Raw genomic sequence first — 18,402 nt, 5'->3', positions numbered from 1 at the left:
GTGGACAAACTTGGCAGAGCGCCTTCCGCCTTATTGGGTCATTTTTTCAAGGTTGTGCGAAACGTTATTGTTTTTCCTTCGCTGTGGGAATATATTCGACTTTACAAAGCTGGGTCTGGACCATACGGTATATGCGAATGTTTTCTCTCGAGCAATTCAATGGTGAATGTAAACAAACAGCCGTTTCGATCCGAATCCGCTAGGTCTCAGACGTCTGAAGTCGCCTATGGGGCAAAGCACAGCATTTTAAAGAGCTTGCTTTAACGGACACCCCTCGAAAATTTCTCCTACAGCTGGAGGTTTCCTCGTCTTTTCGACCCAGTTATGTGAGTACACGGGCTTTGTTCGAGGATACGGAGCTCCTGAGAGCTTGTTTAAAGGACGTCTTTAAGATTATCGGATTGCCACGAATATATATGTGTTATACACTCATCGCCCTGTAGGGGGCAGCGTTAGCTTCGGCGTTAGCCTGTGGGAAGTGATTTGTGAACTACTTGTGCTATTTTCCTTATTGGACTTTGCTGATTTAGATTATGGGCTAAATTTAAGTTTTATTAGCACAACTTACATCACTTAAATAAGTATTTTACACAGCCAGGAGCAATATTAATTAACTCAATATCTTCAACTGTGAGTCCAGAGAACCAATGGGCGCAAGGCATTAACACACCCTGTCACACACATTCACCCAGTCACACACACACACACTCACACCTGTGGACAGTTTCACACATTCACACCTGTCTGCAAAGCCAATCCACACACCAGCATGGGTTTTTGGACTGTGGGAGGATCACCTGTTGGAGCATCTGGAGGAAACCCTCATAGACACTGGGAAAACACACCACACTTCTCTAAGACAGTGACCCAAGGAGGGGTTTGAACCCACAACCTCAGAACACTGGAGCTGTGTGAAAGCCCCACCACCTGTTTGGACACCGCACCACCCCCAAACTTTCCAAAAATACTATAGTCACTCTCTTGCCCTAAACCAGTGCCAAATTTGTCCAAGAATTGTGATTAACACAGAGTGGACTTCTCCACAGAGCGGGTCACGTCTTTCATGTTCTCTCATGGGCTCCCTACACAGTTAAAAATTCTCTAGACTATTTTATTTCACTTACTTCCTAGTACAAATCAACTGTTCAAAATGTAGAACACGGTTAGACATAGTTATTTTAGCAAAAGCATCAGCACCAGTGCACTCTGGGCCTGAAAACTGTTTGATTAAGAAAGCATTAATCTTGGACAGATTTTGTTTTTCAGCATTGACCAATGCACCAGAGTATTGATCAGGAATCAGGATGCACAACCCCTGGTGGTTAGATAAATTACTACAGTAATCTAACTGGAAAATTCACAGTTTAATCTCTGATTTGTGCTCTAGTGTTTCCACAGGACGTCACCATGAAGAGGTTTCTCCTCCAGTCCACCAAAGTAACATCAGAAATTAAAGGTTTCAGAGGCTTTAGAGCAAACAGGGAATCAGGTGAGACCTATTTACCAATGACAAACATGGTGAAATTTCCTATTGCACCTTAAATCATATTTATATCTATAGTGCAATGTTATATTGCTCTATTTTTTTTAATAAATTTTTTTCTTTCATTCATTCATTGTCTGTAACCCTCATCCAGTTCAGGGCAGCGGTGGGTCCGGAGCCTACCCGGAAACACTGGGCGCAGGAACACACCCTGGAGGGGGCGCCAGTCCTTCACAGGGCGACACACACTCACACATTCACTCACACACTCACACCTACGGACACTTTTGAGTCTCCAATCCACCTACCAACGTGTGTTTTTGGAGCGTGGGAGGAAACCGGAGCACCTGGAGGAAACCCACACAGACAAAGGGAGAACACACCACACTCCTCACAGACAGTCACCGGAGGAAACCCACGCAGACACAGGGAGAACACACCACACTCCTCACAGACAGTCACCCGGAGGAAACCCACGCAGACACAGGGAGAACACACCACACTCCTCACAGACAGTCACCCGGAGGAAACCCACACAGACAAAGGGAGAACACACCACACTCCTCACAGACAGTCACCTGGAGGAAACCCACGCAGACACATGGAGAATACACCACACTCCTCACAGACAGTCACCCGGAGGGAACCCACGCAGACACAGGGAGAACACACCACACTCCTCACAGACAGTCACTCAGAGGAAACCCACGCAGACACATGGAGAATACACCACACTCCTCACAGACAGTCACCCGGAGGGAACCCACGCAGACACAGGGAGAACACACCAAACTCCTCACAGACAGTCACCTGGAGGAAACCCACATAGACACATGGAGAATACACCACACTCCTCACAGACAGTCACCTGGAGGAAACCCACGCAGACACAGGGAGAACACACCACACTCCTCACAGACAGTCACTCGGAGGAAACCCATGCAGACACAGGGAGAACACACCACACTCCTCACAGACAGTCACTCGGAGGAAACCCATGCAGACACAGGGAGAACACACCACACTCCTCACAGACAGTCACCCAGAGCAGGACCCTGGAGCTGTGTGACTTGATACTATCTCTCCCTTTGAATCAAAGCCTCAACTGTATCAAATATACTTTTGTTACACATATATTACACACACACACACACACACACACACACAGAGCAAACATACCCAAGTTGGACAGAGTCATACCAATCGGTTTCAGTTTCCAGACTGAAAGGTGCCGCCAGGTTTGATGACGATAGTAACCCTTAGGGAATCATTAACCTGGAGCACCTTTAACCTTGCTCAGCAAACACCAGAGTGGCTCAGTGTCAAACATGCCTCAATCTACACTGACACCGAGCGCTCTTCGCAGAATAATCCGGGAACAGAGGCAGGTTATTGAGAGCACATCTGGAATTGCAGCAGGTAGGTAGTGTTCAGGGCAGATTCAGCAGTTATTAGTAAACAGTGATTAACCATGTTATATTCAATATTTATACAGTCACACAGTTTAACAGATTATTTTGTGAAACTCCCATGTCGTGTAGACATTTTTATGCCGTTCCAGATGTGAGTTTTTCACTGAGGATAAGCTCTTAGCCAATCAAAAGTGTCCGTAGGTGTGAGTGTGTGAGTGAATGTGTGAGTGTGTGTCGCTCTGTGAAGGACTGGCGCCCCCTCCAGGGTGTATTCCTGCCTTGCGCCCAGTGATTCCGGGTAGGCTCCGCACCCACCACTGCCCTGAACTGGATAAGGGTTACAGACAATGAATGAATGAATGAATGAATGAATTAAAAGAAATGTCAGGGTCTTTTTCGCTGGGTCCCTATAGAGCACATTCACCACAACACAGCGAGCCAGCGGAAGTATTATGGAAAGTACGGACAGTTGCTTCAACATAAATAAGAACATTTCTCACTAAATTGCAGTAGGTAAAGACGTGTTATTGCACGGTGCCTTTGAGGACCACATGTACGTTGCCTTTTGTAAACTGTACACACAATGTATTCATAATTCTGTACCTTTCCAGGATATCTGCAAGCGAACGTGGTTATTCTGCACAAGGACCTTGCTGATGACTTTGAGGCGTTCTGCCGAGTCAATCACAGCCCCTTGCCTCTGCTGTACAGGAGCAAGCCTGGAGAATGGGGCTGCCCCCCTCTCGCAGAACAAGCAGACATCAGGTACCACCAGCCATCACCACTACATCAGACATAGACTAGCATTGACCTTTGCTCATACAAAAGAACACGAGTCACTGAATGATTTCTTTTGGAGGTAAATTATTACTCAGTTCCCACCTGTACTTTCACCCTCAGGACCCCCTGACTCTCTTTGGCACTGTTTATGTCAATGATTGTTTTTTGTACAGGGAATGTTACCTTAGGTAAGTGCTGTTAACAAAGGAATAGTAGTAGTAACAATAGTAATAATAATGTGAATGCCTCTTGCTTCTTTCAGCTTTAAAACTGAAATCCTAAATGTGTTGTGCTCTGTTTCCTGCTCAGAACGGACTGTCCTCAGTACTGTGTGTTTGAAAAGGGGCAGCTGGTCAGTAAAGTGGCCAGTTTAGCCCCCTACACCGCTCAGCTACAGGACATGGTCACCTTCTATCTGGGCTGCAGCTTCAGCTTTGAGGGAGCTCTGGAAAAAGCTGGCGTTCCCGTGAGGAATGTGGAGCAGGGCCGAAATGTCAGCATGTACACAGTGAGTGGGAGAGAGAATAAAAGCCACAGCTCAGTGACAAGTCACCACTGTTTCTCCCCTGTTGCAAACGTAGTCGGTCAGGCGACACTTGCTCGGTATCTAAAGGGCTCTTTAATTTCTCTTTGAGGATAAAGTAGCTTACTGGCTGCTTTTGGCTGCTTCCATGATGTGTATTTTAGTACAGTTATAATACACATGGATAAAACCGCAGACACAGAGGGACATTTTAAAGCAACAGTAGGTAGTATTTTCACCTTAAAATTTCAGCTTCAAAATAACTGTGATGATCCAATGAGCTGTAATAGGGAGAATAGAGCCTCTCTATCTTTGTCTTTTCTGATCCAGACTCAGCGCTGCAGAAACGGCACTGTGTAGCTTTTGGAGAAGGATAGGAAACAAACCCACCTCCATCCACCCTCAGCTTTAATTTCAAGACAGTGCTGTAAAAGTGAATTACACTTTGCAAAGCTAGGGGGAACCCAAGAGCGAAAATACCAAATCTTACTGAGTGTTCCTTTAAGATGGGTCCTATGACTGTTTTTAACAAAGAAGTTGAATACTGTGTGGAAGTCAGTGAACTTATTTATTTATTTATTTATTTATTCACTGTCTATAACCCTTATCTAGTTCAGGGCAGCGGTGGGTCTGGAGACTACCCGGAATCACTGGGCGCAAGACAGGAACACACCCTGGAGGGTGCGCCAGTCCTTCACAGGGCGACACACATTCACTCACACTCTCACACCTATGGACACTTTTGAGCCTCCAATCCACCTACCAACGTGTGATTTTGGAGCATAGGAGGAAACCGGAGCACCCGGAGGAAACTCATGCGGACACGGGGAGAACTCCTCACAGACAGTCATTCACAGACAGTCACCCGGAGGAAACCCACACGGACACTGAGAGAACACACCACACTCCTCACAGACAGTCACCTGGAGGAAACCCATGCAGACACAGGGAGAACACACCAAACTCCTCACAGACAGTCACCCGGAGGAAACCCACGCAGACACAGGGAGAACACACCACACTCCTCACAGACAGTGACCTGGAGGTAACCCACGTGGACACAGGGAGAACACACCACACTCCTCACAGACAGTGACCTGGAGGAAACCCACGTGGACAGAGGGAGAACACACCACACTCCTCACAGACAGTGACCTGGAGGAAACCCACGTGGACACAGGGAGAACACACCACACTCCTCACAGACAGTCACCTGGAGGAAACCCATGCAGACACAGGGAGAACACACCACACTCTTCGCAGACAGTCACCCGGAGTAGGACTCAAACCCCCAAATGTTTGTAAAATTACATTGTTTTTTTAAGAGAAATGTACAAGAAATTTTATTCCACACCTCTCAAATTCAGTCTTGAAAGATGGCTGCATTTTCTGCCCCTCACACTCTGTGTATCCCACTCACATTCAGTGGTGGAGGGCTATAGTTGAGTGTGAGATGATTAAAGCATGCAGTCTGCATAGTGCTAATGAGTGGTGTGAGCTTCATTAGCCTCGTAGCTCCAAGGCACCACTACAGAAGTAAACAGAGCAGACGGACGTGTCTCCTGGTGGACTCTGTGGGAAAGGGAGGGGATTCAAAGATGCAGTTGTTCCCAAATATATGTTCTTTCCCTTCTCTAACCCCAAACACCCTCTGACCCTTCCTGTCTCTGTAGACGTCGGTGCCTTGTGTCCAGACGGGTGTGTTTCACTGCCCCATGGTGGTCTCCATGCGTCCGATCCCACGGGACAAGCTGGACTCTGCTGCTCAGTGCACACAGCAAATTCCTCTAGCTCACGGAGGCCCAGTCCACATAGGACACTCAGGTATGGACCCTGGCACATATTTATGTAATCTATGTTCATTCTGACTGGTTCGAACAGAACTGTGGCGAGAAGAAAATGGTACAGTGTGCATCACTGTGCAACAGCAACCTCTGTTGAGCTGCAGCATGTTGCTGCGTAAACATTATACAGTACCTGCATCTATCTATTTCACGAACTTAGTGTACGTACCTTGTACAGATCTCAGATACTTGTGTGTCCCACAGCTCTGCTGGGTATTAAAGATCTCTCTCAGCCAGATTATGGGGACCCAGTGGAGCTCAGGTCGGAGGATGTGCCTGTGTTCTGGGCCTGTGGAGTTACGGGAGCTGAGGCCATCCAGAGCACCAGTAAGAGCGCTGTTTATTTATCCTGGTTAATATCTTTATTTTTAAATAGTGCATGTGTTCATCTGGGTTGTTTAGTATGTTACCTGTGTGTGTGTTGTACTGGTGCAAGTGGATCAGACACAGCAGTGCTGCTAGAGTTTAAACCCCTTGAAAAAATCCAGCCGACAGCATCCTGTGTCTTATCCACTCGCACCAGCACAACACACACTAACACACCACCCTCCACCACCACATCACACCTGCACTGTGGGGGTCCTGAGTGCTGAAGAACAGGGTGAAAATGGGGCTATAAAGTATGCAGAACAACAGATGGACTACAGTCTGTAATTGTCTGCGATGCTGTTCAAAGCAGATGTGTTTGGGTGTTAACTCTTTGTTTCTGTTGGATGTTTAGAGCCTGCTCTTGCCTTCACCCACTCTCCCGGCTGCATGTTTCTCACTGACCAGGAGGACGTTTCTCACCAAGCCTCAGGGTCCGAAGAGTGTCCTCTGACCTTCCGTATCTCCGACAACCTTCTGCACTACAGTATGGCGAGCAGGAGGGCAGTTCAACGGGTTCGAGAGTTTGAGCAGCTCATTGGAGAAGACCCAGGTAGAACCCTACATACACTCAGGTGAACTCACTGTGTGAGGTCACACGTTCGCAAACGTACACCACACACGGTCACGTGACTGCATCCAGGACGATCGGTAAATGTCACAGTGTTATGCCAAGACCATTGTAAGGAATTAGGGCATTTAGAAATAACTTTTACATCTGTAATTCTGAAGGGTTTAGGGGGTTAATCCATGCCCTGAGGCGGGCTTTAAATAAACTGCCTGTATCACTGTGTACAGGTCAAAGAGGAATCAGAGCTCTGTTTGTGGAGGACGAGCTTCTGAAGGCCTGTCTGTCTCTCTCTCACTCGTCCTCTGTGCTCATCACCACTGGCCTCCCCACACACTACATGTATGACCCCCCGGATGAGACGGACGGGCCCCCGGGAGCCATCGCCATGGCAGCTATGCTCCAAGCCCTTGACAAAAGAGTGGTCATCGTTACTGACAAGCGGGCAGTGGAACTGAATCGACAGATAATGCAGGATGCTGTTGATAAAGGTAATTCTATTATGAGACCAGCAGGTGGGGCTGGTGCGAAGATAAAGCTACACTCTGGGGGCATAATTTTCTGGACACATGCTCTTTGAACATTTCTTGTGAAATTACTAGTGTTACTAGAGAGCGGTAGAAACAATCTTTACTTTTACTAGCTGTTGGAAAATTGCTGTGAAGATCTGATGGCATTAAGCCACATGAACATTGTGTCAGGTACCTGTGTTGTAGTTTTAGATAAACACGCTCTACTACAACTGATTATTAGAGCTGCTTCACCCTAGAGAACAGACTTCCTCTGCTCCACAGATGGCATTAGGCTCACATCTATTGGTTTTCAGGGCTTTTTTGAGGAGATACAAGATGTGTGTGCAACAGCAAGTTGTGGCAGCCATGGGTACACTTTAAAGCAGCTGAATTTTGCTTTGATTGATTCTTAAGAGGTTTGATGTTTTAAGAGCTTTAAAACATTCATTCATTCATTGTCTGTAAGCGCTTATCCAGTTCAGGGTGGTGGTGGGTCCGGATCCTACCTGAAATCACTGGGCGCAAGGCAGGAACACACCCTAGAGGGGACGCCAGTCCTTCACAGGGCGACACACACTCACACATTCACTCACACACTCACACCTACGGACACTTTTGAGTCTCCAGTCCACCTACCAACGTGTGTCTTTGGAGCGTGGGTGGAAACCGGAGCACCCGGAGGAAACCCACGCAGACAGGGAGAACACACCACACTCCTCACAGACAGTCACCTGGAGGAAACCCATGCAGACAGGGAGAACACACCACACTCCTCACAGACAGTCACCCGGAGGAAACCCACATGGACACAGGGGGAACACACCACATTCCTCACAGACAGTCACCCGGAGGAAACCCACGCAGACACAGGGAGAACACACCACACTCCTCACAGACAGTCACCCGGAGGAAACCCACGCAGACACAGGGAGAACACACCACACTCCTCACAGACAGTCACCTGGAGGAAACCCACGCAGACACAGGGAGAAAACACCACACTCCTCACAGACAGTCACCCGGAGCGGGACTCAAACCCACAACCTCCAGGACCCTGGAGCTATGACAGAGACACTACCTGCTGCTCCAGCTTTAAAACATTTCTATTTAAATCAGCATTTCTCTAATATCAACTTTGTCACTTTAACATTGCATTAACTTTGTTTATGATTTCTCAATTTATATTTGTTCTAAATATAAATGTTTTGCTGTTTATTTGCAGGTGTGATTAAGAGTGCTGTGCCAATTATGAGCTTTGACAGCAGTGGTCCGGATTCAGCGCTGCAATTTCTCTGTCATAATGGAGACCTTTCAAAACCCAGGTGCAGTGCAAATGCATCATAACTCGCCCCGCTTTACCCTTAAGTGGTTTCCCTAACCCAGAGCTTCCAAGTGAAGTGCTCAGGGTCTCCCAGCTTGTCCATTACATGTAGTACTGCAACTCTGAGCTCTTCTACGCGTGAGGCAGGGGTTTCTGTCTAACCTTCTGCTCCGAGAATGTAACCCAGTGCATCTCAATGCAAGTGGCCAGAACACTTTTACTGGGAAAAGGGAACATACAAAAAAGATTAAATGTTGCTACTCATACATTAAACCTTGGGGATACACCCTCTATAGTTCTATAGTTACTCTGCATACTTTATCAGCCCACTCACTCCTAGTTTTTTAATGTTTTAATGCTCAGGACCCCCATAGAGCTGGCAGGGTGTTATTTGGTACGAGTGGATCAGACACTGGAGTTTTTAAACTCCTGGGTCCAGTCACTGTCCATTCCCTTAGACACACACACATCGATCAGTTGAGGTGATCAAACAGACAATGTACGTAGAAACAAGTTCTTTTTTATGTTATGACTAGCTTTAATGACCAGGAACTATGATCTGTGATTCCTGAGAACTGAAACAACCAAAGAAATCATTCATTCACTCATTATCTGTAACCCTTATCCAGTTCATGGTCGCGGTGGGTCCAGAGCCTACCTGGAATCATTGGGTGCAAGGCGGGAATACACCCTGGAGGGGGCGCCAGTCCTTCACAGAGCAACACTCACACCCTCACATTCCACAGACATCATTGCTCTTTGGAAACATGCATGTCTGACCTTCTGATGTGCTCTGTTCAGGTTTGACCACCTTGTGGCGATAGAGCGCTGTGGAAGAGCCTCTGATGGAAACTACTACAACATGAGGGGAGTGAACCTGAAGCACATGGTTGATCCCATAGATGACCTCTTTACCACGGCCAGTTCTGTCCCAGGCATCACATCCACGGGTAAGGGTCACAAGTACTGACCAATTCTACTCACAGCTTATTAAACACCATCAACACAGCACGGCGAGATTAGATTGGCCGGATGTTTGTGCAGGCCTCTGTAACATCATGTACTTCACTGGATGATAATGATCACTTTTAATGACGTACGTCTCTTGCCGATTCTTTTAATCCGTAATTAATGAGCTCTAAATTCTCTCAAGAATAAAATGATAATAATATCACAGAAATGTGTTTTTATCACTGTCCTGATCTCAGCTCTCACTGGAATAAATAAAGATGATGAAGCGTAAGGTAATGAACTGCTGTAGACAATTTGAGGTGTGTAAAACCTGCAGATGATCGACCAAAGCATTTTTGTTTTACGAACCGTTCTGTTTTGGATTTTTACCTCTTAATCTCTCATGTGTTTCTGAAAGCAGAACCAAAGTGAATCATGCACATGCTCCTCCAAACTTAAGTTAGAAAGGACTTTGCTCTCCTAGGAAGGCTTTACATAAGATTTTGACCTCTTTCTGGGAGGATCTGATGGTGTTGTGCTTGGTGAGTTTTAGTGGTGTAAGGTACTGATGTGTGTTACTCTTGATGTGTGTTACTCAGTGTCATTTTTTTTGACTCACTAGCCTTTTTATCAAACCCCAGGGATCAGATGTCAGCAGGACATCTGAAGAAGTGTGCATCAGATATTGTGATTCTGTTTTGTGACACTTCACATACCACAGTGTTAAAGGAAAACTACGTAGTATTTTAACCTTAAAATTACAGTTTCAAAATATTTGTGATGCTTCACTGCTCTGTAATAAGGAGAATAGAGCCTCAGTCGTTGCTACTCAACAGCCCCACTCCACAATTCCCTATTGATTTCAGTACAGTGCTGTAAAAACAAATTACACTAGGAGAACCCCAGGAGCAGAAAACCCAAATCTTACATAGTGATACTGTAATGCAAATTAAAGCTTAAACATCAACAGAAAACTGAAGGAAAATATGTTTTATGTGTTAAAGCAACTGTAAGTAGTATTTTTACCTTAAAATTACAGCTATAACAGAATAGATCCTCTTTTGTTGCCACCTTTGGCTCAGAACTGCAGAAACTGCCCTATGTATTCCTACCCTATATATATATATATATATATATATATATATATATATATATATATATATATATATATATATATATATATATATATATATATATATATATTGTTTATGTACATGTTTGTTTATGTGTTGTGTTTATGTATGTTTGTTTGTGTTTGTTTATGTGTTGCGTTTATGTACACGTTTGTTTATGTGTTGTGTTTATGTACACGTTTGTTTATATGTTGTGTTTATGTACATGTTTGTTTGTGTTTGTTTTTGTGTTGCATTTATGTACGCTTGTTTATGTTAGTTTATGTGTTGTGTTTATGTACATGTTTGTTTATGTGTTGTGTTTATATGTTGTTTATGTGTTGCATTTATGTACGCTTGTTTATGTTAGTTTATGTGTTGTGTTTATGTACATGTTTGTTTATGTGTTGCATTTATGCACATGTTTGTTTATGTGTTGCATTTATGTACATGTTTGTTTATGTGTTGTGTTTATGTATGTTTGTTTATGTTGTGTTTATGTACACGTTTGTTTCGGTGTTGTGTTTATGTACACATTTATGTATTAAATTTATGTACATTTTTGTTCATATTTGTTTATGTGTTGTGTTTATGTATGTTTGTTTGTGTTGCGTTTATGTACATGTTTGTTTATGTGTTGCGTTTATGTGTTACATTTATGTACATGTTTGTTTGTGTTGGTTTATGTACATGTTTGTTTATGTTTTGCGTTTATTTACACGTCTATGTGTTACATGTATATACTTTTTTTGTGTTTGTTTATGTGTTGTGTTTATGTACGTTTGTTTATGTGTTGCATTTATTTACACGTTTATGTGTTACATTTATTTACATGTTTGTTTATGTGTTACATTTATGTACATGTTTGTTTATGTGTTACATTTATGTACATGTTTGTTTGTGTGTGCAGGTATCGGAGATGGAGGTAATGAGTTGGGGATGGGGAAGGTGAAGGAGGCAGTAAAGGCGTACATGCCTAACGGCTCGCTCATCGCCTGTGACGTAGCTGCTGACTTCGCCATCACAGCAGGTGCGTTGGTTGCAGCATTTTAATATTTATAAATGACTCAGATATACAGCAGTGTCAGTTTCTAGTCATTTCCTGAGTTTGATCCCCACTCAGATATGAATGCAGACCAAGACGAAGGCTCTCATAACTGTCTGCAGAGCTCTTGGTGTGTTAGCTGCTGAGATGGACATTATGAAGATGCCTGTTGTTATTGTGATGAATTATTTTATAATTTGCTTTTCTGAGCATGTGGTTGATAACATTAGTCCTTAAAGACAGCTGACTTCATGCTTTAATTATATATAAGGTTAAAATATAATATATAACTTACAGCAGCACATTAAATAAAATCTCAAAGCTCGTAGAGCTATATATATATACAGGGGTTGGACAATTAAACTGACCACAAAAATGTATTAGTATGGTGTAGGGCCACCTTTTGTGGCCAATACAGCATTAATTCGTCTTGAGAATGACATATACAAGTCCTGCACAGTGTTCAGAGGGATTTGAAGCCATTCTTCTTGCAGGATAGTGGCCAGGTCACTACGTGATGCTGGTGGAGGAAAACGTTTCCTGACTCGCTCCTCCAAAACACCCCAAAGTGGCTCAATAATATTTAGATCTGGTGACTGTGCAGGCCATGGGAGATGTTCAACTTCACTTTCATGTTCTTCAAACCAATCTTTCACCAGTCTTGCTGTGTGTATTGGTGCATTGTCGTCCTGATACACGGCACGCCTTCAGGATACAATGTCTGAACCATTGGATGCACATGGTCCTCCAGAATGGTTCGGTAGTCCTTGGCAGTGACGCGCCCATCTAGCACAAGTATTGGGCCAAGGGAAGGCCATGATACGGCAGCTCAAACATCACTGATCCACCCCCATGCTTCACTCTGGGCATGCAACAGTCTGGGTGGTACGCTTCTTTGGGGCTTCTCCACACTGTAACTCTCCCAGATGTGGGGAAAACAGTGAAAGTGGACTCATCAGAGAACAATACATGTTTCACAGCCCATCCCAAGCCACAGCCCAAGATTTCCGCTCCTTGCACCATTGAAACCGACGTTTAGCATTGGCATGAGTGACCAAAGGTTTGGCTATAGCAGCCCGGCCGTGTATATTGACCCTGTGGAGCTCCCGATGGACAGTTCTGGTGGAAACAGGAGAGTTGAGGTGCACATTTAATTCTGCCGTGATTTGGGCAGTCGTGGTTTTATGTTTTTTGGATACAATCCCAGTCAGCACCCGAACATCCCTCTCAGACAGCTTCCTCTTGCGTCCACAGTTAATCCTGTTGGATGTGTTTTGTCCTTCTTGGTGGTATGCTGACATTACCCTGGATACCGTGGCTCTTGATACATCACAAAGACTTGCTGTCTTGGTCACAGATGCGCTAGCAAGACGTGCACCAACAATTTGTCATCTTTTGAACTCTGGTATGTCACCCATAATGTTGTGTGCATTGCAATATTTTGAGCAAAACTGTGCTCTTACCCTCTGCTTATTGAACCTTCACACTCTGCTCTTACTGGTGCAATGTGCAATTAATGAAGATTGGCCACCAGGCTGGTCCTACCATTAGGTAGATACACCTCAAGTTACAGCTTAAAATCATTGTGATGCTCCACTGAGCTGTAATAGATCCTCTGTTGTTAATACTCTGGGTTTAGCACTGCAGAAACTGCATATGTAACTTTTGGAGTATAGTAGGAAACCACCTCCTGTGACTTTAGGACGTATCACTGACTGTAGCGATATCAGAAATGACTTTTGATCAGTTAACAGTAGATGAGTTACCCAGAGCACTCACTCAGGCGTCTGTTAGCTCATACTGTCTGCACAGGAAAGGGGAGGAGCAGTGATTTCCTGAGTGTTGTCACCCGGCTTCAAAAGGAAGAAGCTCAGCCTGACCTCTGCCACATGCTTCAGAGTCCCACCTCTGGCTCACACTGTCTGTTTCAGCCTCAAATTCAAATAACCTCAGGGTCAGGACCCGTTTTATTCAAATTTTCCTGAAAACAGACATACGCCGAAAGAATGGTTGTTTCTGATGCATTGTCATAGTACAGTACAACTTTATAATACCCTATAAACCTCACTGTAACAGGCATTTCTTTAACAAACATGGCCTCAAAAGCATTGATGAGTTTGACCAATTGAATTTAGTGAACGAATGAATATGTGGTGTTTATTTTATTTGACGGGGACATTACAGTGTTACCGAGCTAATTGCTAAGCTAATTTGCAGCACCAGTCCCTGGTGTATAAATGGAACCTGAATGAATAGTAACTAGTTTTCCTCTTCTTTTTTATTGTTGTTGTTACAGGAGTGTCTAACTGGGGGGGCTACGCTGTGGCCTGTGGCTTGTACGTTCTCAACCAGTGTGCCATTCACCGGCGTTATGTGCAGAGAGGCCTGGGGCTTCCCCCCACTGCAGAACAGCGCTGTCACTGGGCTGAAAGCCTGCCATCAGTCGCCAAGGTATGAATTAAATTTGTCAAACAGGAACAGGTGTGTTTCCGGGTTTTGCCTTGAAAGATGGATAGATAGATACTTTATTAATCTGAAGGAAGGTAGAATTCACATAATGTGGCAAAATATACAAAAACATAGAAGGTAACTGCACCTTAAGAATGTACAGCCTTTAAAAAAGAGTAGACTATAAATAAACACAATGCGAAAACTATATAACATAAATATGCTTAGACTAAAAGTGCTATACAAACCTAGCTACAAGAATATATACAACAGAAATATGTAAAAATATGTGTGAAGGGACCAATAGGTGGTGTATGATACTTATGCAATGAAGGACAAAAATGGAAGATAATATATAAATATAGGAATGACATGTCCAGACATGAAATAAAGTGTCTACATCATGACTAACCTGAGCACGCACCTTGTTTGTGTGAACTTCTGCTTGAGTAGATACTGTGGGATACCTCTGTCGCCCACAGTGGATAGGGTTACGTGAGTCATTAGATTAAAGGCAAGTGAACACACAGGCCGTTTTGTTTTGTTTGTGGCCAGCCGCTGACCACTTCAGAACCTACTCTAGGCCGAGATATATTTATAGCAGCCAATGGACCTCAGCCTTGGAGTATGACCACACTAACCCTACGTTCACTTCACTCTATTCTCTTTTCAGTCTTTCTTCCCCATCTTCTCAGTGATCGTCATGGTTTGACGCTGTAATAACGTCTTTCCTGTTGTTTGTTCCCACACCCACATGTGCCTCAGAATAAAACGCCACTGGCACTAGATCTCAAATGACCAGCCTTGTTCTGGTTCAAAGAGCCACAAGAGAGAAGCTGGTAACCATGTTGTAGTTGGAGCAGGGCTCACTGTGTTTTTCTAAATGCAGGAGGAGGAGATGCTCCGTATTCTGGTGAAGTTTGGGGTCCGCAGCGGGAAAACAGCAAACCTCGGGCTGGAGGTAGACGGCCTGACGTTTCACCCCACCCACTCTGGCATCATCCAGCGCCTTAGGGACCTTTCAATGGAGGAAGTGCATCAAGAGTGATGTCATCATCACAGCCCACATGCACTTAACAAAAACCTGATTAGTCAACGAGAAACTGATCTGAAAATGTGATGAATAATGCCTTACAACTACTGTACTTGAATGTACAGGAGATCCTCGGGATACGTCAGTCCTGAGTTCCGATGTTTCCTGGTTACGACACATCTCCCATTTACTGTATAAAGCCTTGTTTCGATTTAAGTGGTTTTGCGTCGTAAACGTCGTAATGTGAACTTCGTGTTTGGCGTGCGCAGTGGAAGAATACACGGTTACGCGGCTCGGGACCGAGGAGGATAGGTGTTAGGATAGGACAAGTGCTTATAGTATGTTATTTACGTACAGTATGTACGTATGTTCCGACTTACATCGAAAATTGGTTTATGATGCGACGTAGGAACGGATCAACGTCGTAAGTTGAGGACCCCCTGTACTTTGCCCTTAACTGTAGTCATTTTAATTATATTATTATTTTCGTACTATTTGTATTAGTTATTGATTCAATTATACAGAGTTATTTTTAAGTTAAATTATACTAATAATTGAAAAGCCAAATTACTGATCTTTTTTTTAAATTATTATTATCTCTAAGCTTTTATTCTACGCGCAATTCTATAAACATTTTCACTGGTCCGTTTTTGAGCTACATTCACAAAATTCAGTACACCCAATTATGCTTGTGCTTTTTGGAGCGATCCGACTCACGGATTTTGGAATACAACCTTCCAAAATGGGATTTTTTGTTTCCATAGGAATACATCATACAAAATTTCAACCTTTTTATTTTATCCATCCTTTCAGACTGCTTTATTTATTTGAATGGGGACAGCTAGAGTGTGTGATGTCATAATCCACTCTAACTCTTTCTGTTTGAATAGGTTTTTTTTTGTTAAACGTCTTCTTCTAAAATCCTTATACTTTCACCTAGAAACATCATTTAAACTTTAAATGGTAGGACATTTTCCCCTTTCTTACACTTATAAATATGAAATCACTCCACATTGTAGTTATAAGTGTTTGTTCGACACTAACGAGGGTCCCAGGCCCCACAGACAATGTATTTTTTGACCGGGTGAGCACACTTTGGTGTGTTTGTGTGTTTTAACACTGCCATAACACGAACAATTCTTGCTCAATCTTCACAGTTCTTGCACCCAATCAATCGGCAAAGTAGAGGTTATTTGAAGTTTTTATTTATGTAATGTGGATGTTTAAATGAAAAAGCTGTTTTTAAATTGTGTTATTGTCTTTTTATGGTTTAAAGGTTTATTTGAAGTGTTCATTTAGTTGAGGTTGAAGTCTAAATAAAATCCACAGCTGGCGATATTTTAAAGGTAGTATTGGATTGATTGTTCTACAAATCTACAAAGCTGTAGTTATTTCTAATCTTAAATAAACAGTTAAATTGGCTAATCTTAGCTAAATACACTCTCTGGCCAAAAAAATAATTATAGTAATAATAATAAAATAAAAAGAAGGATAGCTGCACACTAATATTTAATTGAACGGCCTTTAGCTTTTCTCACGGCCTGCATTTGCCATGACATTGTTCCAACAACACTATATGTGATCTTTCACAATCATTTGTCTACGTAGTAACAAATCGTGAGGTGAAAATATGAATCTTGTGGTTTGGTGTTAAATGGAGGAGGGGAAAGAGGGAAGTGAAATTATTGAGACACAGTGGGTATTCTGAATTGCTCCTACAACACAATCATGTTCAAAAAGCAGTGAGAAATGAGGTTTATTCGTGCTCAGGTTGGGTCTGTTGCCCATTGGAAGCTACTGAGTGTCTCCAGCTGGAGGGTCAGATAAGTCATGGCTTTATGAACCAAGTGAGGATTGGACTGTGATGACATGAGAGATTTTATTTTTTATTGACCACTTAAGTCGGTTATTTATTCATAATCAACGTTACATTAGTAATCAAGTGAATTAGCACTACCATGGGAGTTGTGGGGGCAGACAATGCTCTGTATCCTGTCTAGAAAGGAGTGTATTGTAAAAGAAACGCAGCGTAACGTGACATTCCTCTTTTCATAGTGAATCACATGCAGAAAACGTGTGAACGCTGCTGTGTCACCAGCACCACTTTGCCCTTTTACCCATGGTTTTGTAAACAGAAATGGCGTAAGATGTTGAATTATTGTATACAATGAATTTTCTATCGCAATTAGGAACCATTGTCCTAATAATAAACACATTTTGATAATAATTCCAGACCACCCTCCTGTTGTGCTCTCTCCAAATCCTCTTCTGTGCCCTCCACAAATAGTGCGACAGAGGATAAACATGAGTGGAGGAGGCTAAACAATCTAACATTTAATTGAAGACTGGCTTGTACCAGAATAATATTTAAAGTTTTTGCTGTTTAAAATGTTCTGATGATCTTTAAACTGGTCCCTTTATTTATAGAGGGCACTGCAGCACCTTCATCAGGTCTGGAGTCCAGAATCAGTCCTCTGTCTCTGCTGTGGGACAACGTGAGCACAGCATTTTAAATATCTGGGGCCTAGTCCAAATGTCCAGAACCATGCTCACCTCCGAAGATTTATTTGCCCATTTACAGCAATGATATGAACTCTTTTACAAGACGTCTGAGACAACAGCATTCCTAAACAAATCAGTACATTCTATGTGCAAAACATTATAGTTGCTGGCTAATATTAATTTATGCCATGTTTTATGTTTGCCATTCAAATTTTACATAACATTTATTCATAGTCTGTAAGCATTTATCCAGTTCAGGGAGACAGTGGGTCCGGAGCCTACACGGAATCAGTGGGTGAAGGAGGGAGCGCCAGTCATTCACAGGGCAACACACACACACACTCACACTCACACCTACGGACACTTTTGAGTCACCAATCCACCTACCAACGTGTGTTTTCGGAGCGTGGGAGGAAACCGGAGCACCCGGGGAAAACCCATACAGACACAGGGAGAACACACCACACTCCTCACAAACAGTCACCCGGAGGAAACCCACGCA

At 43.5% G+C, this 18,402-nt stretch overlaps 1 protein-coding gene across 2 annotated transcripts; it reads left to right on the top strand.

Moving 5' to 3' along the window:
- The first annotated feature begins 22 nt into the window (after positions 1–22).
- On the top strand, positions 23–16,763 carry dglucy (D-glutamate cyclase). Of its 2 annotated transcripts, none has more exons than XM_066684696.1 (13): positions 23–127; positions 1,388–1,489; positions 3,507–3,660; positions 3,985–4,183; positions 5,872–6,022; positions 6,247–6,369; positions 6,764–6,961; positions 7,207–7,467; positions 8,711–8,810; positions 9,611–9,759; positions 11,783–11,902; positions 14,214–14,368; positions 15,255–16,763. In XM_066684696.1, exons 2-13 carry the CDS (start codon positions 1,408–1,410, stop codon positions 15,411–15,413), a joined length of 1,851 nt encoding a protein of 616 aa, XP_066540793.1. In that variant the 5' UTR covers positions 23–127; positions 1,388–1,407; the 3' UTR covers positions 15,414–16,763. The 2 variants fall into 2 exon arrangements, with proteins under 2 accessions (XP_066540793.1, XP_066540786.1); XM_066684689.1 differs by having other exon boundaries at positions 103–326.
- The last annotated feature ends 1,639 nt before the right edge of the window (positions 16,764–18,402 follow it).

The sequence above is a fragment of the Hoplias malabaricus genome, chromosome 1, assembly GCF_029633855.1.
Source record: "Hoplias malabaricus isolate fHopMal1 chromosome 1, fHopMal1.hap1, whole genome shotgun sequence".
Lineage (NCBI taxonomy): Eukaryota > Metazoa > Chordata > Actinopteri > Characiformes > Erythrinidae > Hoplias > Hoplias malabaricus.
Note: the sequence above shows the minus strand (reverse complement) of the source record. Positions and strands in the feature narration are given on the sequence as shown.